The sequence below is a fragment of the Electrona antarctica genome (assembly GCF_951216825.1).
Source record: "Electrona antarctica genome assembly, chromosome: 2".
Lineage (NCBI taxonomy): Eukaryota > Metazoa > Chordata > Actinopteri > Myctophiformes > Myctophidae > Electrona > Electrona antarctica.
Genome location: NC_136807.1, coordinates 49,772,642 through 49,798,974, shown reverse-complemented (window position 1 = coordinate 49,798,974; position 26,333 = coordinate 49,772,642). Strand labels below are relative to the sequence as shown.

Below are 26,333 nucleotides of genomic sequence, written 5' to 3'. Positions count from 1 at the left end.
CGTTGACTGAATGTGACTCAAAGATTTGAGGCACGTTTTCACGATTTTTCAAAAATAGCAGACCTACAAGCTCGTAGCGCGCCACTCGGTGGCGCGCTATGAGCTTGTAGATCTGCTATTTTTCAATAGCTAAAGTATAACACAATGCTTAGTTAAAACACCAAAAGGGGTTCCCGGCCGCCCAGAATGGGTTTTAACTGAGAGTTACAGACCCATAAAGGGTCCATTTGTTTCCTAACTATCATTTAGCTGGGGACCACCATGGAACTCCCTCAAGGACCCCTAGGGGTCCCCGGACCCCACTTTGGGAACCCACTGCTATATAAAGGATGTATACACACAGGGTGTGGGATAGTGTATCCCCATGAGGCAGTGCTGCTTGTTGTCATAGCAACACTAGACCATGCTTCTGAATCGGACACAACGTGTGTATTGATCCCAATCAAATACTGTACACCATGCCATGTAGAGAGCGGAGATGCAAAATTGCAAATCACTTTAAAGGTTTTCATGACTGTGTTTAAGTTTTTTGTATTTGTTACTCTGTTTGTATTTCTCAATTTACTTCTATATTTGTAAAAAACGAAAAATTAATAAACAGAACATAAAAAAAGAAATAAAAAAAAAAGGTTTTCATGACATACATTTTCATTTATTTTTATGTTTCGTTTTTCTTTTAGGTTTTATGACCTCAATTACACCCTAAAAAGAACTTTGAACATTCAGTGGATTTTCTGTGGTCTGGGGTTTTCTCTGGGGGTTGGAAGCCTTTTGAGCTGCAATGAAAACAAGGCAAACCAGTGAAAACAGTGACATCTGTTGCTGGCAAATCCCATGTGACGTCACAAACAGCAGGAAAGTCTGAGCACGTATTTGAGCCAGAAAACCCCCAGACCACAGAAAATCTACTGAATGTTAAATGTTTTTTGGGTGCAATTGAGCTCAGAAAACCTTTTTTTTTTTTTTTTTTTTAGAAAAATTACAAAAGCCTTTTTTTTTCATGTCACAATCCCTGAAGGCATTAGATCAATGTTTTTCTCAAGCTCATGTTGATCCTTACTAATTCTTCTATCTCCCCGCTTTGTCTCCAGCAAAAGCAGATATTACCTCATTTAAGTACAATTTCACTGTCAAACTCCAAACCCAGCGAATAAGTCTAATCAGGTCTGTAGGCTGATTTGAGGCTCATTCATAGTCTGGAGTTTCGGTGGTGAGGTGACCACCGAACTACAACATGACGTCACGAGCCGCGGTGAAGAGCAAACCACCGCCACCGCCCTGCAGCCCTAACCCTAACCCTAGCTGTGAGGCGACAGTACTACAGACTGAATGGAACCCATGACCTTCTAGATGTGAGGCGACCTTGTGTTCTTGTGTGTTATTCGGCTGAGTTTGTTTCTTTGGTCATGGCTGCCAGTTCCCACCTGATGTCGTGTGGGAGTTCAGACCGTTCCAGGCCGTGCTGAATAACCGCTAGCTTACATAACGTCTTGAGGCTAGTACTTAACTCTAAGACATACATGTCGCCACGGAATCCTCCAAAGATGATGATACGATCTCCCACCATGCAACAGCACATACTATTTTTTGGAGAGGGGCCGTTCCTCTTGGGCTCGACCTTCTTCCAGGAGAAGGTCTCTGGACTGAATTTCCACAAATCAACGAAGTCATTGAAGCCACCGTCGCGACCACCAAATATGTACAGCTTTCCATTGTGGGTAAAGGCTGAATGACACCGGCGTCGTTTTGGAAGAGGCTTTGCCTCCTGCACAGGTGTGTCCAGCCAGTGGTTGGTCTCTGTGTCAAACACTGTCATGGTGTTGAAGTACCGTTCCTGGTTCGACATGCCCCCAAATACAAACATCTTTGTCCCGATGATGGTGGTAGAGTGACCATCTGTAGCAGGTGGTGCAGGTCCACTGGTGCTGATTGAAGTCCAGACCATCGTGCTGGTGTCCAACTTGTATCTGATAGTCATCTTGGGGATTCCTCCATGGATAAAAATGGCCTTCCCCAACACACAGGCTGGTATGTACTGCCCTGCCTCTGGAGCAGTCCCGGAAACCTTTGGTCTGGACCATCTGTGGGCGTCAACGTCAAATGCATAAAGAACATTGTAGTACACCCCGGCGTAGTATCCTCCCCAGATGTAGACTGTATCCTCGACCAACACAGCTGTGTGGCCACAGCGCCTGGGTGGCCCCTCAAGGTGACCGTCTCCTATTCCAGCTTTCACTGGAGGTAACTTCTTCCAGTATAAAGACACTGTGTCGAAGACATGGACATCCATCTTCTGACCCATGTCGTTGCTTGTCTTGCCTCCGAAAGAATACATTTTGTTCCCCACTGCTACAGCAGCATAATAGACTTGGGGTTGTCCTCCCTCTTTGGGAACGGTCCAACACAACATCACGTTGTCGGTCTGTCTCTGTCTTTCTGGTATGTCTCTTCCTCGCTCTCCTTGTCTGTCTCTACGTCTACACACATTTTCAACACGGCACATCAGTTTATATCTTCTCGTGTGACATCACACGCGACACAAACTGTTGCCTTAACAGTGCCAATTTGTGGAGCTGTTCTCATCTCAACTTGAAGTCCTCAACTCGCTCGAGCACCGTCCCATCTGCAGTGGCAATGGTTTTGTCCTCGGTGTTGACTGTCATTACCTTTGTTACATAATCAACATAATACTTCCTAACTCACACTGACTGGAACTTTCTCCAACAGCCAAGCTACAGTATTTTTAAATGTAGAAGATAATTTGACTGCTGTAGGTAGCCACCACGCTGTACCATGAAAGAGCACTGTTCAATACTTAAAAATTACACCACTTGTGAAGTGAGGGGCGCTCATATCATCATGCATCATCTCATACTGGTGAATCAGAATGCCTGTTGCCACAAATTTACGTCATATTTGGCTGACATTTGACCTAATTTCCCCTTTCATTGTCGATGGAAAATATGAGACGTGTGGGGACAAGATGACGTAAACTTTCCCTTCATTGTCAATGACATTAAATTGTTGTGTTGCGGACATTTTGTGGGGACAAAAGCTTTATACAGGAGGGGCTAGCACCCCTACAAAAAACCTGTTGGGGTCCATCCTGTGGATATGGCCAAGATCTTGTGCGTGCCGCTGTGCTTGACGTGTAGGGCGAGACGGGAAGATGAAAGTGCTGGAGAGACCAGCAATTAGAAGACGTTTTCCACCATCGCCATACCCGCGTCGTTGTTTCAGCACCTCCGCAGGCTCGTCCGGGAATATGTAGACGGGTCTGCCGTTGTACTTCAGGGGAAACTGCTTGCGGCCCAGCTGTAGCATTGTCTCCTTCATTTGGTCATTACATATAGGAATCCATCCGTCAGTGATGCCGATTGGATTGCACCCGAGTGGTCAAGTACCGAGCAATCTTCGTTCCTACTCTCACCTGTGGTCATGTGGGTCATGGCCGAAAGAATGAGGTTGTGAATACAAGCGACCGAAATTAGTTTTCTTTGACGGGTGGCTGGCATCTCCCATTCTACTTAACCCATTTTTGGGCGGGAACCCTTTTTGGTGTTTTAAAGCATTATGTTATACTTTAGCTATTGAAAAATAGCAGATCTACAAGCTCGTAGCGCGGCACTCGGTGCTTGTAGGTCTGCTATTTTTGAAAAATCGTGAAAATGGGCCTCAAATCTGAAAGTGAACATTTTAACTCAAGTCCCTGGAACAACATATTTTCAGATGGGGGTCGGCGGCATATTACATATAATCTTTGGGGTCATTGACATGAAATATTGAGCACCACTGATACAGAAACATATTAAGTTTTTCAGAAAACTGTCAGGATTTTGAAGACATTTTTTAAATTTAAATGGATTTAATGAAGCATAGCATTAGTTCATGCAGGCACAGGAGTCCCAAAAGCTCGGCTGTAAATCAGCCGTATAAGTCTGTCTGCTGATTGCTTTCAATCGGCCATGCTTTCCAACACACCAACCACACCTCATTCCCTCACCAAGGCAGTCTAGATCTCTGCTTCAGCTGCTTCACACTCTGCTGCTATACTGCCTCCACCACCCCAGCCTCCACCTTAGCGTTCAGAGTCTTGCATTACCTAAAGGTTTAATCCATTTAGGCCTGACGTCGAAAAAAAAAAAAAGTTTACTCTGAAAGAATATATATTCAAAGATTTGTGCCGCATTTTTACGATTTTTAAAAAATAGCAGACCTACGAGCTCGTAGCGCACCACTCGGTGGCACGCTATGAGCTTGTAGATCTGCTATTTTTCAATAGCTAAATGGGTTAACCATTTAGACCTGAGGCCGATTCTAAAAAAATGACTTCTAAATCTTTCTAAATCCATTTTCTGAAAAAGCTATGTTTCTACGTCAGCGGTGCTCAACCTTTTTCATGTCAAAGACCCCCAGAATGATCTCTATTTGGCTGCGGACCACCATCTGAAAATATGTAGTTCCAGGGAGCCCCCCCAGACGCAAAGATTTGAGTTCAAAACATTCACTGTGAAAGAAAATATATTCAAAAAATGTGCACACATTTTCACGATTTTTTCAAAAATAGCAGATCTTGTAGCAGAGCAAAATAGCAGAGCTTGTAGATGAAGGGGGGTTCCGTAAAAAGTCTGAACATTCTCATCCGAATTTGTTCTTTGGTACAATCATAATGTACATATGTTTTTTATTAAACATGTGGGAAGATGCTGACATAGCTTTCACTTTGTTTTATTCTTGTTCAAAAACTTCATATTAACAACACAATGTTTCAGCATGTATAGACCATCTGGCTTCTGATTATAACCACGTTAACATCTCGCCGCGCAGACATTCGCTATATCACAGAACGCATGTGCGCACCATGCGTCTTGAACGTCCTCTGGATGCTTAGACATTGCAGTCGCAAAGCTCCTCACACATCTGACAAAGTCTGAAATGCAATTAAAACATATGTATTTATTGCTAGTACTGAAATCGGTAGCCTATATAGCGCTGAATTCACACAGCAGTGCCGAGCGCACATTCGACAACTACAAAAAAACAACAAAAAAACAATCTTGTAAAGGAGCGAGTCGTCAGAGCTCTCGTGGTCCGAGCAGATCAAAGCCAGCAGCTGCCACTCGCTGGGGGGGGGGGGTCTCTAGCCATCCCCATTCCCCTCCAGTGCTGGTGGCATTTCCGAGCCATTTTGATGTCTTTGACCGTGGCTCTGTCTGTTGACAATCTATTCACCCAGGACTCTCCTCTGTCTGTCTGTCTGTCTGTCTGTCTGTCTGTCTGTCTGTCTGTCTGTCTGTCTGTCTGTCTGTCTGTCTGTCTGTCTGTCTGTCTGTCTGTCTGCCTGTCTGCAGGAGGAATGCTCGTCATTTGGGCCAGGACGATGACCCTCTGACACAGTGTGTCAGGCAGGGAGGTAAGACTATAGCACATCTTTCTTTATATATCCGGTTCATCAGTGCACTGTTAAGATGAGGAGAGACTGCAGGGAATTGGCATTGATTGGCTTCATTACGACCTGACCTGAGTAATGATCAGGCAAACGATACAGGGCCTTTGATCATCAAATTATGTATAGCAATGTGCTCATTAACACTACAAAGTGTGAACGTACATTAGGGCACACAAGGACATTTTGTCATTCTGTCTCTCTCTGCCACTGTCTGTCTGTCTCTTTGCTATCTCTCTCTCTCTCTCTCTCTCTCTCTCTCTCTCTCTCTCTCTCTCTCTTCCAGCTGGTTTGCAGGTGGAGGCCGAGCAGAGGGTGATGATGGTTGCCGAGGGCAACAGCACCTACCTAGAGTGCCTGCCGCGATCACGCCACGCCACTGTCACCTGGTACAAGCAGGCTGGGGAGAACAGCCCTGAGTTACACCAGGTACACACACACCCAAATCCACCTGGTACAAGCAGGCTGGGGAGAACAGCCCTGAGTTACACCAGGTATACACACACCCAAATCCACCTGGTACAAGCAGGCTGGGGAGAACAGCCCTGAGTTACACCAGGTACACACACACCCAAATCCACCTGGTACAAGCAGGCTGGGGAGAACAGCCCTGAGTTACACCAGGTACACACACCCAAATCCAGTTTGAAGGGGGCACGGTGGCACAGTCGGTAGCGTTGTCGCCTCACAGCAAGAAGGTGTCGGGACGCTGGGAGCGTGTTTTGGCGAAAGGGGAGTTTGCATGTTCTCCACGTGTCCCCTATAGGGCAGGGGTTCTCAACGTTTTTGGCCGGGGACCCCCAGAAATGCATTGGCAATGCCTTGGGACCCCCACCCCGCCCCCTCCCGACCCCCAATATAAATTGACTGCTACAATAACCTTAGAACTGATATAAGCAATAATATGTCAAAATTTGAATGACCTTTTTATTTTTTATTTTTTTGGTATTCAGACAGCCAGCAATGGGTAGAACGCTCCCAAAAAAATGTTAGTCTCTGTGACACATCTAGGGGCCACAATCTGCATTCAAAGATTCGGCGACCCCCCGAACTCATGCATCGAAGGAAGCATGAGTTCAGTTCAGGGCTCTCCCCAGGTTGGCAGAGCCAAGGATTACAGCTTAAGCAATTGGCACCGGGTGAAAAATGGGTTACAAAAATCGTGGGATAAAAAAAACAAAAAACAAGGAAGACTACAACTAATTTCCCCATCCATCCCGTGTCCCCCCCCCCCCCCAGGTGGTGTCAGGTGAACAGGTGGTGGTGATTGAACGGGGCGTTCTGATTCGCCGGGCCGAGCTCGTCCACGGCGGTGTCTACCACTGCCAGCTGGAGGAGCACGGCTTCCATTGGACGGCCGTCACCGTCCACCTGTCCGTCTGGAGCTCCTCGGCCAATCGCGTGCCCGGCACCGCCTCCTGGCCCGGGTCGGCGTCCGTCGCTCGGAGCGCGGGGACCCAGCCGTGGTACCAGGACGTCATGGCGCTCATTCACCCGGGGAACCTTGGCCAGCACTGCCGGGCGCTCGGATACCGGCCCCCGCGCAAAACCCACAACGGGGACGGTCAGAAGGGCGGCGAGAGGCACAACAAGCACAGTGGAGGAAGGGGAGGAGGTGGAGGAGGTGGAGGAGGAGGTGGAGGAAGAGGTGGAGGTGGAGGAGGAGGAAGAGGAGCGGGGAGGAAGAGCAGGAGCAAGCCACAGCTTAGGGCTCCGAGGAGCGCTTAAATGAAATACGACGCGGGAAGAGCGTGTTTTCAATGACTGTTGCACACAATGATCTACACACGGACACACGCGCACACACACACACACACACACACACACTGTATATACCCCCACGTACAATACACATTGAGCAAGCAGATAGATTGAGACAATTACACACCTCCTACGTTGGAGAAACATTGGGTAACTGTTGACTTCACAATGGCCTCCTATTCTTTGTGTACTAACTTGAAAAGTACTAATATCCACGTATTGGGTTGTATTTACAAATCTATACTGTAGTAAACGATGACAAAATATACAGTAAAACTAATGAGTACTTAATGAAAACTGCATTGTTTTGGAACCACATTACGGAATATTACGTGGAAGATTTTCATACTTCCTGTACTTATACCAAAATTAATACACTGGAATAATGCCATGGTGAAGTGTTACCTATACAGTATATAGAAAGCTACATAATTATTGTACAATAGCTATACAGTCTGCACACACACATAGGCTATGAACTGAAAACTATATGTCTGATAAAAGACAGTCAAAAAAGACATTGGTAGAAGACTTTAGTTTGAATTATAGCATGTTGAATGAAGGATGCACACGCACAGCATGTACAAACCTCTAAAATGCCATTTTGTCGTGAAGTGGACTTCTGTGGCGGGCGGCTGTCATGGACCGGGAGGACAGTGTCTCATGTCGCTCGACAAGTTGTGTTCCACTGAGTGAGCGCATGAACGATGTACTTCCGTCCCTCGTCTGATTATTGTCATTGACAATAAGACATTATACGGACATATAGCAACATCATGCCACCGCAGGGGTCATCACCATGTTGTCTTGTGGTGGACATTTTGGTCAACCTCATTTTTGTGCCACGGACAAACAAAATGAGTGGACAATAATTTCACCAAGAAACACATAAATAGATCGCCCTGAATGACCATAACAGGTCTGTAACTCTGAGAGTGTTCAAATGGAACCCAACGGACCCGTAAGGGTCCGTTGGGTTCCGTTTGAACACGTTACAGGGGTCCTTGGAAAATAAAGCATTTTGAGAACCGCTACTAGCACTAGTGGACTCCTAATGTGCCTATAGTGTCATTATAAATAATTCTGGAGAAAGCCTGGAGACTTTGACATTCAGTAAAGTGGGTGTTATGATCAAAATGAGAACATTATGTGTAAAACAGAAAATCGAAAACTTGCCATACGGACAAGACCCAAGTCTTTGCCACGCGGACACATTTTGTCCGTGTACGGACATGTTGGTGCCCCCTGTGCCACCGACATGCCGGTGGGCTGGAGTCACTGAGGAAGACATGCAGGTGGGCAGGCGTCACTGAGGAAGACATACAGGTGGGCAGGAGTCACTGAGGAAGACGTACAGGTGGGCAGGCGTCACTGAGGAAGACATGCAGGTGGGCAGGCGTCACTGAGGAAGACATACAGGTGGGCAGGAGTCACTGAGGAAGACATACAGGTGGGCAGGAGTCACTGAGGAAGACATACAGGTGGGCAGGAGTCACTGAGGAAGACATACAGGTGGGCAGGAGTCACTGAGGAAGACATACAGGTGGGCAGGAGTCACTGAGGAAGACATACAGGTGGGCAGGAGTCACCGAGGAAGACATACAGGTGGGCAGGAGTCACTGAGGAAGACATACAGGTGGGCAGGAGTCACTGAGGAAGACATGCCGGTGGGCAGGAGTCACTGAGGAAGACATACAGGTGGGCAGGAGACACTGAGGAAGACATGCCGGTGGGCAGGAGTCACTGAGGAAGACGCAAAAAACGGGACCAGATGGAAAGCACCTGTGGTGACCCCCGATGGGAATTGACCAAAAGGAGAAGAAAGGAGACCATACGAACATACACCAAGCCGTTTTACAAAATGTGTCCCAAAGAAACCAAAAACGTGATGCTCTAAACCTAAATGAATTCCAAATTCTTAAATGACTATACAAATTACAAAAATATCTGCACTGCAGACATTGAAGTTAAAGTATAACCCCCTTTTTATGGAAAGTAGAAATTGTTCCAATAATGTCATTATGTTTTCCAGAATGTTTTGGTTGAATTTGAGCAAAACAGATATAACATGCAGGCATTTAAAAACAAGAAAATCCTCTAACAATGATGCCATGCGAGTTGATCCAGAAAGACCCAAAATATGACTCACCATAACAGAGAGAGAGAGAGAGAGAGAGAGAGAGAGGGAGGATAAAAGGCATAGTAGAGGACTTTGATGTTGATGAGGTCACAGAATGGACGTGACACGCCCATCTATTTTTGAGTGTTCGTTTGGCTTTCCTGGAATTTAAGGGCGTAGTAGCAGTGTCCACATGTAGTAAAAATGTAAACCATTCATGTATGCCAGGCAAGTCCAGTTGTTCTAAAAGAAATGTTCTATGCTGCTGTGAGATAAAAAGAAAAAAAAAGAAAATTCAGATATCCAAAAACGAATCCTTTCATTAATTAGGAACGGGGGAAAAGAAAAGCTACACTGGTCAATGGTATTATTTATTAGGGTCAATTCACCTATTGATGTTTGGGGAAGGATAACTCATACACAACAAATTGTGTAAGTTCTTAACCCATTTTGACCTGAGATCAGATTGTAAAAATGTCTTCTACATCCTGACAGTTTTCTGAAAAAGCTATGTTTCTATGTCAGTCGTTCTTCGATTTTTCAAAAATAGCAGATCTACAAGCTCGTAGCGCGCCACTCGGTGGCGCGCTATGAGCTTGTAGATCTGCTATTTTTCAATAGCTAAAGCATAACATAATGCTAACACCAAACGGGGTTCCCGCCCAAAATGGGTTTTAAAGCAACACATGTGACTACCTAATGAATAACTACTACTACACATACGTACATACAGGGGTGTAACAAAACAATGTAAATGCAAATAGAACAGTATACTTTATTTATGTAGCCTATTGTACTATATATCTGTTGCAAAACAACCAGCTTTATTAGTTAATGTATAGGTTACTGCAATGAGACCATTGCAAACTGTAGTGTTATTGTATACCATAACAGTTATTGTACATTCAATGCCCGTGTATATTTCTGCGTTTTGTTTTTACAGGTTTCACTGGTTCAAGAGTGTAAACATTACTTCCTGCTTAGAGGACCACATATCTGTAAACCTTTTTCTCAGACGCTATAGAGCCATGAATGAATAGAGCTCCCACAGAACATTTGAATTTGATATAGTAGGAAAGCAGCCTATATGAAGTATAGACGTCACCCACCTAATTAATTTAATGAGTCAGTAAACTCAGTATACTGTAGTACATACTGGTTTCTCAAACTGTAGTCCTGTGCCCAAAATGTTGCCACAGATTGACACATGACAAGCAATCTGGGAACCCATCTGCAAAAAAAAAAAAAACAGCACCCTCTACTGTTTGTTTCCTTTGAATTTGCCTCTGGGGGCAGGGCCGAGTAGAATGTGTATAACAGGATGTTGGCCCCATAGACATATCTAAAGGCTGGATGGCTCAAGGCGGAGTCTCTGACGTAGTTCACCCGGCGGCCATCTTGCTTCGGGACTACAGTACAGTAATGTTCAATGGCAGCTCAAACATAAACAGTCAAAACTCGCTCAAATCTTGACGGATTTACAAACGGGTTGGTTTATTACAAACGTTGTCACGCTTATCTGCTTATTTCTTTTATATGAACGTCGTATAAAAGCATATAAGTATGCGGACATCTCTGACATTTATAACAAACCAAACCGTTTGAAAATCGGATGAAAATTGAGCAAGTTATGGTCATTTAAGAGTACATGCCCCATAGACACAATGTTATGTGGCCCGAGGTAAGATGGCCGCCACGTAACGACGTCGCTCTCCATTGGCCAGAGCGCGGGTGAGCCATCTAGCTTTCTATATATATATCTATGGGTCCCCAGTAGAATGTGTATAACAAGGACTGTCTAAAGAGGACGAGACGCGAAGACCGTACGGGTGACATGCCCAAATTTGTGCATGTACATTGTACAACTTCCTGGTCTCAACTGCGCATGTTTCTTTCCTTCCATGGAGCAACATGGCGTCGCCCGTACGGTCTTCGCGTCTCGTCCTCTTTAGACAGTCCTTCGTGTATAACAGGATGTTGGCCCAATGTCAGCCCTCCACTTCCTGTGGTGTGCATGTGTTTTCATTCCCACTATCAACAGTGTATACACATTCTGAATGGCCTTGCTGACAGATTCTGTAGCGCAGCACAGAATCTGTTCTTGAGAGATTACATGACAAGAAATTAAATGAAAGTCCCTCAACCTTTCTCATTTAATACCTCCAGCTGAGAATTTTTCACGCTCCAGAAACAATATATTTTGGCACAGAGAATCGTTGGAACCTGCAAGAACAGTGAAAATTTTCAGGTTGCACAACCAGAATGCTTACGGTGGCCTAAATCTGAGTCCACACATGGCATTCAGTCATATTTCTACAGTTTGGTGTGCCAGTCCAGAATCTAAAATGTTTGGGACAATGGCTCATTTATTTCACTCCGTTTAGATTTGTTTTTTTTTTAGAAAAGTGTCAGTATATTTTAAAGAATGGGTATTTATGAAACAGGCCCAGCTGGCCTACAACAGTATGTACAGAACACACATCTTCACAAGGCTCTACTGTACAGTATATTTGAACATACAGTAGAAAACAGAGGTGACGTCAGAAGATGTGCCCCAGTTTCTAATTGTAGACCTTCAGTTGAAAGAGGAACCCGCTGTGTATTGGGAGGGGAGACCCTGCTGAAATGGACCTTGTGTACAGAAAAACAAACACTTTGAAGAATCTAGGACCTCTGGAAATGAAAAAAAACACGGACTGCATCAATCGGACTCTGTGTTGCCAGGAATTGAGAGACTGTCGTCAGTGTCATCATTACAAGGCGCTAAATTGTGATTTGTTCTATACCAACATAACTTGTTTCCGACTCTATTTAACTCTCTTCTTAGTGATATTTATTTGTTTAACTTGGAGCAATGTGGCTTGCGTGTGTGTGCGTGTACGTGTGCGCGTGCGTGCGTGCGTGCGTGCGTGCGTGTGCGCGAGCGGTGTGTGTATGTTTGATCAGAGAGAAAGAAACGTTTGAATGAAAGTTTAAAAGTCAAGCCAGCAAAGCTGCCAAATGTAGAACTAAGCAGCAGCCGATCTGAAACACTTTTGATGCTGTAGGAAAAATAAACCATCTCCCCTCAGAGCTCTGGGAGCCCAGAAAATTAAAATGTGGCTGGCATGGTGGACCACATGAAAGAAGTACCAATACTGAGCTGTGTGTGTGTGTGTGTGTGTGTGTGTGTGTGTGTGTGTGTGTGTGTGTGTGTGTGTGTGTGTGTGTGTGTGTGTGTGTGTGTGTGTGTGTGTGTGTGTGTGTGTGTGTGTGTGTGTGTGTGTGTGTGTGCGTGTGTGCGTGTGTGTGTGCGTGTGCGCGTGCGCGTGCGCGCGCGTGCGTGCGTGCGTGCGTGTTTCTGTGCATGTTGTATGTAAAGCAAGTAAGTGAAAGCTAAGTGTATTATTGTGTGCTTGCGTGTGCAACTTGAAAGTCGTGCCAGCACTGAATGACCTCTCGTATTATGAAAAGTGTGTGTGCACGGGTATGCGTATGCATGCGTGCACATGTGGGTGTACATGCATGTGGCATATCCCTGCCAGGCCAAGTTGGCCAACCACCTCGAGTGTGGTGACTTTTTAAGAGGGGGGACATTTGAACGTTTGTGTCCTTCCCTTGGTGTCCTTGTACAGAAACCTCTGCTCACTCATTAGATGTATTTCAGTCACTTCATGGTATATTTACTGCTCTGTATACGCTCTGCCAACACACTCCTCTCATGTAATTTTCCAGAACAACTTCTTTGCAGACGGGGCATCAAAGTATCTATTGATCTCCCCTCATCGAAGGAGACGTTCATTTGTAAATAATGTATTATAAAGGTCTGCTTTCAACGGAAGGTTTTGGTGGGATTGTGTGGTTTGTTATAAGACCGAATATCGGAAACATGTGCATACACACATGCATGACCACATTGCATACTGTACACGAGAGTAGAGAATGCCTTTACACGCGAGACTCCTTCTCACAAGCATGCTGCACACACACACATGCAGTAGAGAGATGAGCACATGTTTTTACACACACACACACTACTACTACAGTACTGTCATGTGCACTCATACAAAATAAACAAAATCATATTATGCTGAAATTATGCTAGTAATTCCAGATATATTACAGTTCATAACACTCAATCCATCAACGTCTCCAGGCTAAAACAGCATAACACGAGTACAATAGCAAACATCGTACATCTCGCATGTCAGTGGAACCACATGCATTCCTGTAGAATAACACGCTATAGAATCTCAATCAGAGAAACAGGATCACATTAAGGCTATATGAGCAGAACAGACGAAACCACACATTAAAAAGAAATCAAAATACTGCAATACTGTGTTTTGTTGGCAGCGATGCGTGGAAATAACATCCATTCTGCATGCAGGGCACTCTGTCTGTGGGGCCAGTCGTTCAAGGTATATATACTATATGCCAGTGGTTCCCAAACTTTTTCATGTCAAGGACCCCCAAATTGACACCACGGACCCCCGTTTGAAAATATATGCCAGGGACGCCCCATGAGAGAAGATTTGTACGGCTCTAAGCAGTGATTCTCAACCCGTTTAATTTCAAGGACCCCCAGTTTGACATGCATTAGTCTACGGACCCCCATTTATTTTGTATTTATATTGTAATTTATATTGTAAAATCACTGTTAATTTAACTCTGAGAGTCTACAGATGGAACCAAATGGACACTAACGGGTCCATTTGGTTCCATTTGTACACTCTCAGAGTTACAGAACCATAAGGGTCCATTTGGTTCCAAACTATCATTTAGCTGGGGACCCCCTGGAACTCCCTCAAGGACCCCTGGGGGTCCCCGGACCCCACTTTGGGAACCACTGGCTCAAGGTACATACTACATTTATGCATTTGGTTTTGGTGGTGATGTATGATCAGTGATACATATTGTACAGTATCATACACGATGACAATTACTGATAAACCAGTAAAGCCATTAAAAATATATAACAAATTTGATTAGTTATTGTGGTGCTCTATATCTAATAATGCATCAAGCACATAATTGCATTATCTAAAGATAAAGGCATAAAGCCATAAAGGTTTCGAGAGTGTTTCATATCAGCAGCTCTCTGGTCACAAATCCTGCTTCACGTATCAGACTACATCTGGAAATATCTGTCTCTTTCTAAAAGTGCAACAATTGGAACTAAGTATCCTCAACTTCTACATTCTACTTAGTGAATACTTCATAGAACTACAGTATGTTGTTTGATTCATCTTTGATTAATAGCCAAATGTTTTCCTATACAATTATTACTAGTCAAATTATTGCCTACTGAAAGGAAGTGTATTTGTTGTACGATGAAATGAACCAAAATGACAATCAGAAGTATTTAACATTGGCGCCACACTCTTTCCATTAAAAACGTTTATACGCCAAAGAGCGTTGAGGCAATGACATGCGTCAGACACCAAACGACTTGGACAAAACAAAGCAGACAATGGGTCGGGGACAAGACAATAAGGCTTATGGGTTCAAGCAGACATGCATTAGCCCATTTAGGTCTTCTAAATCCTGACAGTTTTCTGAAAATACCTATGTTTCTAGGCCTATATCACTCAATATTTCATGTCAAGGACCCCAAAAATGATCTGTAATTGGCCTCCGACCCCCATCTGAAAATATGTTGTTCCAGGGATCCTCCAGAAGCACAGATTTGAGTTAAATATATTCCAAATTTGAGGCACATTTTCACGATTTTTCAAAAATAGCAGACCTACAAGCTCGTAGCGCGCCACTCGGTGGCGCGCTATGAGCTTGTAGATCTGCTATTTTCCAATAGCTAAATTATAACATAATGTTTAAAACACCAAAAGGGGTTCCCGCCCAAAATGGGTTAGATATGCATTTGCTAGACATTAGCTCATTCAGTCTTTGGTTTAGGAACTATGGGGGCCCCGCTGAGTTCAACGCCATGAAGTCTTTCTGGATCGATGGCTCTGGTTTAGAATGTTTGACACAAAGAAGAAGTGTGCTCCAATAGGATATAACAAGGCCGTAGAGTCCCCACAGAGAGAGAATGAGAGAGTGAGACAGAGGAGGGGAGGGAACGACAGGGAGGGAGGGGGTAGACCGAGCGAGATACAGTATATCAAAGTCACACCCGTGTGAAGTGAGGGGCGCTCTTATCATCGTACATCATCGTCTCATTCCGGCCAATCAGAATTTGCGTCCTCACCTTCGTCTTCAATGTTTGTGTTTACACAAACACTCAAAATTGTCCATTCATTGTCAATGGAATTTAATGTTTGTGTTAGGACAAAGACTCTGAACCCCTAATTGCTCCTGATTGGTGCATGCCTTGCACGGTTGGTGCCTTGCATGGTTTCCTCCACCATCGGTGTGTGTGAATGTGTGTGTGACTGGGTCTATGTAAAGCGCCTTGGATAAGGCGATACAGTAATGAGTAATGACACCATTTACCACTTAAATACTTAAAGGACCACTTCACCACTTTTCAACCTATCTTCATATAATAGGTCCTCACTAATAATCATGATAAAATGGGACGATTTTTTTCCTACTCAGTCTGTGTCTCATAGGAAGGCTGTGGGCAGTTTAGAAACCGTCCTCCAGTGACATCATCATTAGGCAGATTATTTTTTAAACAAGATTCTTTTACAAAAATGTTTAGATTTGCATTATCGTGAGAACGATGGCTTCCATTTTCGCATTGCAACTTTTCAGGACTAGAAAGCCTGCAGTTTTTATTAGCTTGTATTCCCCATCGATGATGTCACTGGAAGACGGTTTCTGAACTGCCCACAGCCCTCCTATGAGACACAGACCGAGTAGAAGAAAATGGTGCCATTTTATCATGATTATTTACACGTATGTGAGGACCTATTATATGAAGATAGGTTGAAAAGTGGTGAAGTGGTCCTTTAACTAGACAGTTAACTTTCAACAGGCGGAAAAACGGGGGACAGCAAAGAAGGCAGCTTATGTTATGGAGGCTCATATAAGTGGATATGTGTTACTGTGTTACTGTAGCTAGACATTAGTTCTGTCAGTATTCAGTTTAAAATTATTAGGAGCTATTGGGGCCCTGCTGAGTTCAATGGCATATATCTTAAAGGACCACTTCACCACTTTTCAACATCTCTTCATATAATTGGTCCTCACTAATGTTCATGATAAAACACCACCATTTTTTCCTACTCAGTCTGTGTGTCATAGGAGGGCATTGGGCAGTTCGGACACCCGTCCACCAGTGACATCATCATTAGGTAGATTTTAAGATTTTAAGATTTGTTTTAAAATATATTTAGATTTTTATTATCGTGAGAACGATGGCTTCAACTTTTGCATTGCAACTTTTCAGGAAAAGAAAGCCTGCCGTTTCTATTAGCTTGGATTCACCATCGATGATGTCACTGGTGGACAGGTTTCTGAACTGCCCACAGGCCACAGGCCACAGACTGCCCACAGGCCACAATGTGCGAGCAGTTATTTCATTATTTTTTTTACTGTTTTTAATTTGGCTTATAGCAGCTGCCATGTTGGGTATTGTATGTGTGTGTTACCTTCTTCCAGATGTAGCATGTGTTCAACAGGTTTAATTGATGAGACACAGACTGAGTAGGAAAAAATGGTGGTATTTTATCATGAACATTAGTTAGGACCAATTATAGGAAGATAAGTTGAAAAGTGGTGAAGTGGTCCTTTAAGGACTCATGGCTCTCGATTAGATGCTTGTCGACACAATAGAATAAGTGGGAACAAACAACACACAATGAGAACCCCACCCACCGAGAGCATTGTGGGGTCAGGGGGGTGAGAGAAAGGGAGAGAGGGAGGGAAGGGGCGGGTGGGAGAGAGGGATGGTAAGTGGAGGAGAGAGAATGAAAGAGAGAGGAAAAGAGAGGAAGCGGACGGGTGGATCTTTAGGTAGCCATGATTTATTTGTGGATATGGATCCAACCCAGCTCTTTTTTTCTTCAAGTGGTTGATGGTGTGGTTTTGAATCCCTGTCAACTCCTCTTCCACCCATGCATGCAGAGTTTGTCATTTTTGACCACACTCAATGGCCCAGGGAGCCACAGACACTGGCCTGGTTACCAAACAAACACGGTCAAATTAGTCTTAGTCATTCATTAATATAATTCTATCCTTCTAGTCACTTTATCACCAATTTTAACAATTTCAGGCAAAAACTAAACAAACAAAACAACAAACAACACTTACTCTGTATTGCACTTACTCTTGTATCATTTGGTCCAATTAAGGCATGCAGAGCTTGCCTAGTTGCCTTGGACCAAATGATACACATTCAGAACACATGATGAAGCCGTTTACAGCACGTTGATAGTGAAAGGGTATACTGAGGCTTGATCATTTATTTGAAATAACACATCTAGTCAATTCGTTCCTATTAACGACTTAACCCTGGTGTCTCTTTTTTGGGCATGAGCTTCACCTCCCAATGTATGAATGAATGAACCATTGTAAAGCACTTTGAGCACTTTAGAAAAGAACTATAAAAATGCAATTCATTATTATTATTATTAATTATAGGCGAACATAGAAAAAGCAATAATATGTCAAAACTTTATTCAGACAGCCATGCAGCAATGGGTAGAACACTCCCAAAAAAAGTTAGTCTCTGTGACACATCTAGGGGCCGCAATCTGCATTCAAAGATTTACCTAGAAGCTTTGTCATTGGTCGATTTGCCTGTCTGCTTCCTGATTAATTGCGACGGGTTTTTTTTTTTCGACCAACGACAAAGCTTCTAGGAACATCTTTGAATGCAGATTGCGGCCCCTATATGTGTCACAGAGACTACATTTTTTGGGGAGTGTTCTTAGTTAGTTGCTGCGAGAGTGAGGTCTAGCCAACACCAACTCGGGATTCCTGGATCGCTGCCCTCCACAAATTCCTATCCAATCAGGTTCTTGAGCTCTGCAGTGTTGTCAGCCAAGCTGTCGCGCCGCAGCACGTCTACATAGGTGGTACGCTTCTTTCCCCTCCTGGCTTTGCCCTGGGTTGGCTCCCATAGGGTCAATTTACTTGCCTCAAGTTCTGGGTGCCTGACGCAGTGCCCTGCCAGCCTCATCCTTCTCTCTCTGACTTTGTCCGTGAGTGTTCTACCCATTGCTTGCTATCTGAATACAAAAAAACAAAAACAGTAACAGGTACTAAGTAGTTAATTACACACACTTGGCATCCCATGTCTAAGCTGTCCTCTCACAACTAGAAGGATGCCAGGTGAATGCAACTATACAGTATTGCTTCCCGAGGTTGTATAAAAGACCAGCAGCACCAGTGATCCCCAGGGACCAGGCATGGCAGCCACAACCATTTCCAACAAGCTTTTCAAGCTAATCAAAGAGGAAAGGAGTACTACAGATTGATTCCCCTCCTCGACTAACAGACACAGCTGTTTATTATCCCCACTGCCAACCCCTCTATACAACACACCTGAACCTCGTTGAGGTTTGGAACGGGATGGATGAGATAATCACACCCCGTTTTTCTAATGAGCTGTTTTCAGAGAGAAGCTCAGAAATGAGACTGCAGATAATTGTGATGTCACCAGGGAAGCTCATTAGGTCTTATTATGTTCTGCCCCAAAGCCAAACTTCTGTGAATTGTTTATGTAACTGGTTGCCAGTCCAATTTTGTTGGATTCACATAAACATAGGAAATAAGATACTACAATATGATACTGCAATGTGATACTACAATATGATACTACAATATGATACTACGTGCATACATTACATTACATTACATTACAGTCATTTAGCAGACGCTTTTATCCAAAGCGACTTACAATAAGTGTATTCAACATAGGTAGGGAACAAAAACTACTAATCACCAGAAGTCTTTAGTGCATTTTCTGCAAAAACAAGCAACCAAGAGTATATTTGACTGCCATACGGCTTAATTTTGGGTTTATTTTTGTTCCTTATTTCGTATATTATTTATTCGCCCCTGAAACTACCTTTTACATGTACTACCGGAAGTAGTAATTGTGTGATTTGTTCCGGAACCTTTAAATAGTGTAGTTTAACCTACGATACACAAGTGTGTAACACCAACGCTTCCGCTCGTTCATGAGCGTTTGAACGTGCAGTAAGACAGACAGGTATGTTCTTGAAGTGTTTCTGAATCATGGTATCCAAGTCAACATTATACGGCTTGAATAGTGCGTTAATTGTATTGCTTTATTGCAGTTTGTGTTGCTGTGAGTCTGTCGTGGGCACTTGGATTCATTCCCCCCCCTTGAGTCTATATGCAGCCAGCAAGGTGTGTTATTTGTATTCTCTTTTGTTTCGTATTAATTTACTTGTATTGTACAATGTTATGACTTGATTTGATGTTAATACGAGTGTTTGTTTGTTTATGCTTTTTTATGTAGTTCGACGGTTGGTTTTGAGCTTTGACAACAGCTTGAATAAATCCATTCAGTATCCAGAACTACTGTGTCGTTTTATGACTATGGCGGGAGTGACAGTCGAACTTGATGCAACTCGACGCAGGCGAAGAACTTGGATCTGCTAAAGAAAGCGACGGCAGTTGAACGTGATGCAACTCTACACGGAAACGACAAATCTGCGTGGCGTCCATCCATGCGTCTATCCGACCGCAGCCAGACCACGGATCTGCGGGAAGCCGAGGCCGTTCCAGGACGCAGGATTCGGCTCGCAGTTCACCCGAAGCTGCGCGGTGCAACCATAGAGTATATAGTGCAACCCCCTTCGTGCCCGACGACAACTCACACAGACGGCAACAAGCACAGCCACTGTAAGGACAGGACACACAGGTCCACCAAGGAAAGGCTTCATTCCGACAAAGAAAAGGTCAGTCACTATTAAGTGAATGTGAAAGTGGTGACAAGGAGTGAAGCTTATAAGGGACTACTGTGTCAAAACAATAACTCATGAAATTGACTATGTAACCACAAAGGTGCAGTTAATTTAGGAGACAATAAAGAAACGTCATTTGTTAAAAGAAAAAGAAGGAAAAATCATTCTGCAAAACGGACATTGAGCTATTGGACATTTCTCTTTGTGTGGTGCAATATAATTGGTTTGAAGTGCTGCTTTAAGGTTCAATTGAAAGTAAGCCTAACCTGACATCATATTCAATTGAGTGTTGGAAAATTGGTTTAAATGTTTAATTGCACTGGTTAAGTTGTGTGGGTTGATTCATCAACTTATTAAAATGTCTCAAACAACTAAAGAGCCTAATGTAACTCAAGTGCCAGCACAAAATGGAGACCACACATTAACTGGGAAGGAAAAGGATTTGGAAAGGTTGTGGTATCGTTTTGATTGTGTCTATGCACACTGGAAAGCACAAGCAAGGAAAACAAAAAATGGTGTCATCAATAAGGCTCAACTAAGTGATCTACATGCATATGTCAATGCTGTGGAATGGGATGTAAAGGTATTAAAGGACATTTACAATGCATATCAAAAAATTGAAATTCCAACCAGCGACCTGCGCTGTAGATTAGAAAAGTCTGTCCGATACACAAAGGATGTTGTTCTTAAAGCTCATGCCCAGATTCAAGAAACTGAGGAAGCAATCTGCAACAGCACAGTTGTATGTGAAGAAGAAACCCTGCCATATAGCATCAGCAGGTATGGTGGGAGCACATGCAGCATGCACAATGAGAAAGGACTGGAAAGGAAAAAAGAAGCTCAAGTGAGCAAACAAGTGAAAGGCCCTGTGTTAAAGGGTACAGGTGCTCCAGTTGCTTTCAACAAGAAGAAAAGGAAAGCAACTGTACAAAGCCTTCAAGCTGTCAAGCAAGCTGCTGTTAAAAAGAACCCCAAGTGCACAGCAGCTTGTTGCAAGGATAAGCCTGCTAGGAAAGCACCAACCAAAGGTCCCACAAGGGGACAAAAGAAACCCAAAGATGTCACAGTAAGAAAGCCTGGTGCCCCCAAGAGGCCAATGACAGCCTACATGTTCATCTCCATGAAGATGTGGAGACAGATGGCCAAGAAGAAGTACAAGGAGAGTGGTGGAGTAGCCACTGCACCTTCCAAGAAGGAGCACATCAAGAGGAGACTGCCATCCTCAAATGAAGATGTACAAAGAAAGAAAAAGGCTAAGTTCAAGGCGCAAAGGAGAATTCTACCCCCACATGTCAAGTGCAAAAAGCAAAGGGAAAATCTACCCCTACCTGTCAAGGTGGGAGAGGGCAAGATTGGGAGACCGCCTGACAGGTCTTGGACTAGGCAATGAAATTGTGCTCAACAAAGTTCTCAAACCCAAGTGTTGAGACACAATAATTTGTTTGACCTCACGGTCAAAGGAAACCACTTTAAGGAAACGGGTCACTTTTATAAAATGTATTTTGTACATGTCATGATTTGAAGGTCGTACAAGGTTTTGTGTTTCGTACATATGATTTTGGGAAATTTGCTGCTTGTAGCAGAACAAGTGTTCATTGTTGTATGACAATTTTTGTGCTCAGCTCTTTCGGCAAAGTGAGGTCGTTGCTCATCCTTGTTTGACAAGTTAAGGTCTTTACATGTTAAAGAAGGTTTGTTAAATTGTACACTATTTGGAAGAGCAAATTGTTATACTGCTGCAACTTCAAGCAGGTCAAGGTCAACAACTTAATCTGAATTGTCAATTTGACCCCAAGAGCTGTAGAGAGTAGAGACCTTCCACATTGTCTAGTACAACCTACTATAGAGATGAACAATTCAGAATAATGACCAACAGTCGGAATGTGTGAAGAGATGGAAGTGTCCATATTCATAAATCAAATTCAGATCGACATCCATATTTGTTCATTGGGTGAAAAGTGTTATCTGCTAATACATGGTGCTGTACAAGGCAAACATCTTTGCTTATGAATTGACAGTAAAATAGGAAGTTAACAATGGATGAATTTATTAGGACTGGAAATAGATGCTCTACCAAATGGCATGCCAAGGTTATATTTGTCATGTTGCACGATCTGTTTTAATTGTGACTTTAAAGGTCTTGTAAATTCAAAACAATTTAAGTTGTCTATGAACTAAATTTATATTGGAGTAAGCATAGTGACCAGTATTGGAAAGTTTAAAAAGAAGGTCAAATAGGTCAAGCGTCAAATAGTGTGACTAAAGGTTGAAGCCAAAATGCGGCAAGGTTCATTCTGGTTTCAATGTATTAAGATTTTACCAGTGTTCACTGTTTGAAAGAATGTCATGGTTATTCATGAACATGGGACATTCAAATGTTATCAAATTGGTGATTTAAAGTGATTAATGAAATCCCAAATGTATGTGATTTGGTGGGAGTTTGACTGCCATACGGCTTAATTTTGGGTTTATTTTTGTTCCTTATTTCGTATATTATTTATTCGCCCCTGAAACTACCTTTTACATGTTATTTGAGTTACCGGAAGTAGTAATTGTGTGATTTGTTCCGGAACCTTTAAATAGTGTAGTTTAACCTACGATACACAAGTGTGTAACACCAACGCTTCCGCTCGTTCATGAGCGTTTGAACGTGCAGTAAGACAGACAGGTATGTTCTTGAAGTGTTTCTGAATCATGGTATCCAAGTCAACATTATACGGCTTGAATAGTGCGTTAATTGTATTGCTTTATTGCAGTTTGTGTTGCTGTGAGTCTGTCGTGGGCACTTGGATTCATTCCCCCCCCTTGAGTCTATATGCAGCCAGCAAGGTGTGTTATTTGTATTCTCTTTTGTTTCGTATTAATTTACTTGTATTGTACAATGTTATGACTTGATTTGATGTTAATACGAGTGTTTGTTTGTTTATGCTTTTTTATGTAGTTCGACGGTTGGTTTTGAGCTTTGACAACAGCTTGAATAAATCCATTCAGTATCCAGAACTACTGTGTCGTTTTATGACTATGGCGGGAGTGACAGTATACCTAGCGCTAAGGTAAAAGTGCAATATATCAGCTACCTATTTCCTTAAACAGATGAGACAAAATAGCTAAATCAAATGAGCATGAGCTAAAACAATTAAGTGTATCGACTAAACAAGATCCAATAAACAATACAACAATAGAAAACAAGCGTTCGTACAACTAGTTAACAACAAGTAGGTCAGGCAGAGAGGAAGGGTAGTGTTTCCTGAAGAGGTGGGTTTTCAACCTGCGGCGAAATATGGGCAGTGACTCTGCTGTCCTAACATCAGTGGGAAGTTCATTCCACCACTGTGGGGCCAGAACAGAAAAGAGTCGTGACCGTGTGGATCGCCCCGAGGTGGCAGACCGAAGTGGTCGGGCAGGGGTGTAGGCATCGACCATAGCCCGGAGGTAGGAAGGAGCTGTTCCTTTCACTGCCCTATAGGCTAACACCAGGGTTTTGAACTGGATGCGAGCCGCTACGGGGAGCCAGTGTAGAGAACGGAGAAGGATGGTTGTGTGGGAGAACTTGGGGCGGTTGAACACCAGACGAGCCGCAGCTTTCTGAACAAGCTCCAGAGGTCTGATGGCAGATGCCGGAGCACCAGCAAGGAGGGAGTTGCAGTAGTCCAGGCGGGAGATGACGAGAGCCTGGATGAGCACCTGGGCTGCCTTCTCCGTGAGGAAGGGGCGAATCCTCCTGATGTTGTAGAGGAGGAATCTGCAGGACCTTGTCACTGATGCGATGTTTGCCGAGAACGTCAGTTGATCGTCCAGGGTCACACCCAGATTCTTCGCAGTCCGAGTTGAGGTCACCACAGCATTATCAATGGTGATGGCCATGTCTCGGTGCGGACAGCCCTTCCCCGGGAGGAACATCAGCTCGGTCTTGTCCAGGTTGAGCTTCAGGTGGTTTGTCGACATCCACGCCGAGATGTCAGCCAGACAAGCAGCAATGCGTGCCTCCACTTGGGTATCAGAGGGGGGGAATGAGAGGATCAGCTGGGTGTCATCGGCATAGCAGTGGTAGGAAAAGCCATGGGAGTGGATGACAGCACCCAGAGATGTAGTGTAGAGAGAGAAAAGAAGAGGACCCAGAACCGAGCCTTGGGGAACCCCAGTTGTGAGCCTGTGTGGTTCTGGCACAGACCCTCTCAGCATCACCTGGTAGGAGCGACCCGTCAGGTAGGATGCAAACAGGGAGAGTGCAGAGCCTGAGACACCCATCCCCTCGAGGGTGGAGAGGAGGATCAGATGGTTCACCGTGTCGAACGCTGCAGACAGGTCCAGGAGTATCAGGACGGAGGAGAGAGAGTTCGCTCTAGCGGCATGGAGCGACTCCGTCACTGCCAGCAGGGCAGTCTCTGTCGAGTGACCCACTTTGAACCCAGACTGGTTGGAGTCCAGGAGGTTGTTCTGGTGGAGATAGGAGGACAGTTGTTTAAAGACAGCACGTTCGAGAGTTTTAGATAGGAAGGATAGAAGGGAAACCGGTCTGTAGTTCTTGATCTCAGAGGGGTCAAGTGTCGGTTTCTTCAGGAGGGGGGTGACTCTGGCAGTCTTGAAAGTAGAGGGAAAGTAGCCAGATGTCAGAGAGGTGTTAATAAGGTGGGTTAAGAAGGGAAGAAGTTCAGGTGCAATAGACTGCAACAGAGTGGATGGGACCGGGTCCAGAGAGCATGAGGTGGGGCGACTAGAGGTAACAAGGAGAAGGACCTCGTTAGGGGAGAGGGGAGAGAAGTGGGATAGAGAGGGGATGGGGGGGGGAAGAGGAGTAGATGAAGGTAGAGAGGGGGGGGTGGCAGGCAGACGGGTGTGGGTAGTGCGCAGGGCACGAGCCGGGGGAGGAGGGAAGGAGGATCGGATATCGTTCACCTTCTTGTCAAAGAAGTTGGCGAAATCGTCAGGGAGGAGGGACGAGGAGGGAGGAGGGGGTGGTGGTTGTAGGAGAGAGGAGAAAGTTTCAAAGAGTTTTTTAGGGTTGGAAGCAGAAGCCTGAATTTTAGTGCAGAAAAAAGCAGCTTTAGCAGCTGATAGAGAGGAGGAAAAAGTAGAAATGAGAGATTGGAAGGTGAGAAGGTCCTCCAGGAGGTTGCCATTTCTCCATTTGCGCTCAGCCGCTCTCAGGCTCCGTCTCTCAGTCCGCACTGAGTCCGACAACCAGGGGGCAGGTGGAGTTTGGCGTGCAGGCCTGGTGGTGAGGGGACAGAGATGGTCGAGAGAAGAGGATAGAGTAGAGAAAAGAAGATCTGTGGCGGTATCAGGGGATAGAAGAGCAAAGGATTCAGGGGCAGGGAGAGCAGAGAGAACAGAAGAGGAAAGATCAGTGGAGGAAAGTGAGCGAAGATTGTGACGTGAGGAAATCATGTGGGTATACACATCATTTGTATTATACAGTATATATGTTACATTTTAGAGAGTAAAAATCACACCCGTGTGAAGTGAGGGGCGATCTTATCATCACATACATGATCTCATTCAAGCCAATCACAATTTACGTCCTCAACTTCGTCTTCAATGTTTGTGTTTACACAAACACTCATAGCTGGACATAGGAGGGGCTAGTGCCCCTCGGAAATGTGTGTGTGTGTGTGTGTGTGTGTGTGTGTGTGTGTGTGTGTGTGTGTGTGTGTGTGTGTGTGTGTGTGTGTGTGTGTGTGTGTGTGTGTGTGTGTGTGTGTGTGTGTGTGTGTGTGTGTGTGTGTGTGTGTGTGTGTGTGAGCTTGAAACGTTACTCCAGCACTCAATAAATCAATAAACCGGAGCCCAGCAATGTGCGAGCAGTTATTTATTTTTATTTTTATTTTTTACTGTTTTTAAGTGTCAGATAAGCAAACACATCAAAAGATTGATCTTTGCTTTGTATTGTAAACATATATGTCTATTTATTTCTCAGACAATAACAGTTGAAACAATTAGCTTTTTGTCTGATGGTTTAGTACAATCACTTTAGCCGCGGCACAGCCCTGCAGGCATTCTGTACTGACACTCAGACAAGACGATGATTGTGTGTAACATAGTTACGTAGTTGTGGATAGCGCCTCGGTGTAGGCCTGCAGTACGATGTATTGTACAGTCAGTGACGCATGGTTAGTTCAAAGAACCCCTTTCTTCACCACTTGAAGATGGATCAGTTTTAGGTGTTGGATTTGATTCTAGA

At 44.1% G+C, this 26,333-nt stretch overlaps 1 protein-coding gene and 1 long non-coding RNA gene across 2 annotated transcripts in view; both read left to right on the top strand.

Annotated features, from left to right (window-relative positions):
- The window catches only part of sema3h (sema domain, immunoglobulin domain (Ig), short basic domain, secreted, (semaphorin) 3H), an 85,660-nt gene extending 77,530 nt beyond the window's left edge, over window positions 1-8,130 (top strand). Inside the window, exons 11-13 of the mRNA XM_079516278.1 lie at window positions 5,352-5,413; window positions 5,733-5,875; window positions 6,686-8,130. Of these exons, the coding sequence (XP_079372404.1) occupies window positions 5,352-5,413; window positions 5,733-5,875; window positions 6,686-7,174 (694 nt within the window). The 3' untranslated portion in view covers window positions 7,175-8,130. The remainder of the gene's footprint in view (window positions 1-5,351; window positions 5,414-5,732; window positions 5,876-6,685) is intronic.
- An 11,248-nt stretch (window positions 8,131-19,378) lies between these two features.
- On the top strand, window positions 19,379-21,758 carry LOC306940313. The gene is made up of 3 exons (XR_013792000.1): window positions 19,379-19,431; window positions 19,520-19,592; window positions 19,705-21,758. It is a non-coding gene; the product is annotated as an uncharacterized lncRNA (long non-coding RNA).
- Window positions 21,759-26,333: the final 4,575 nt, after the last annotated feature.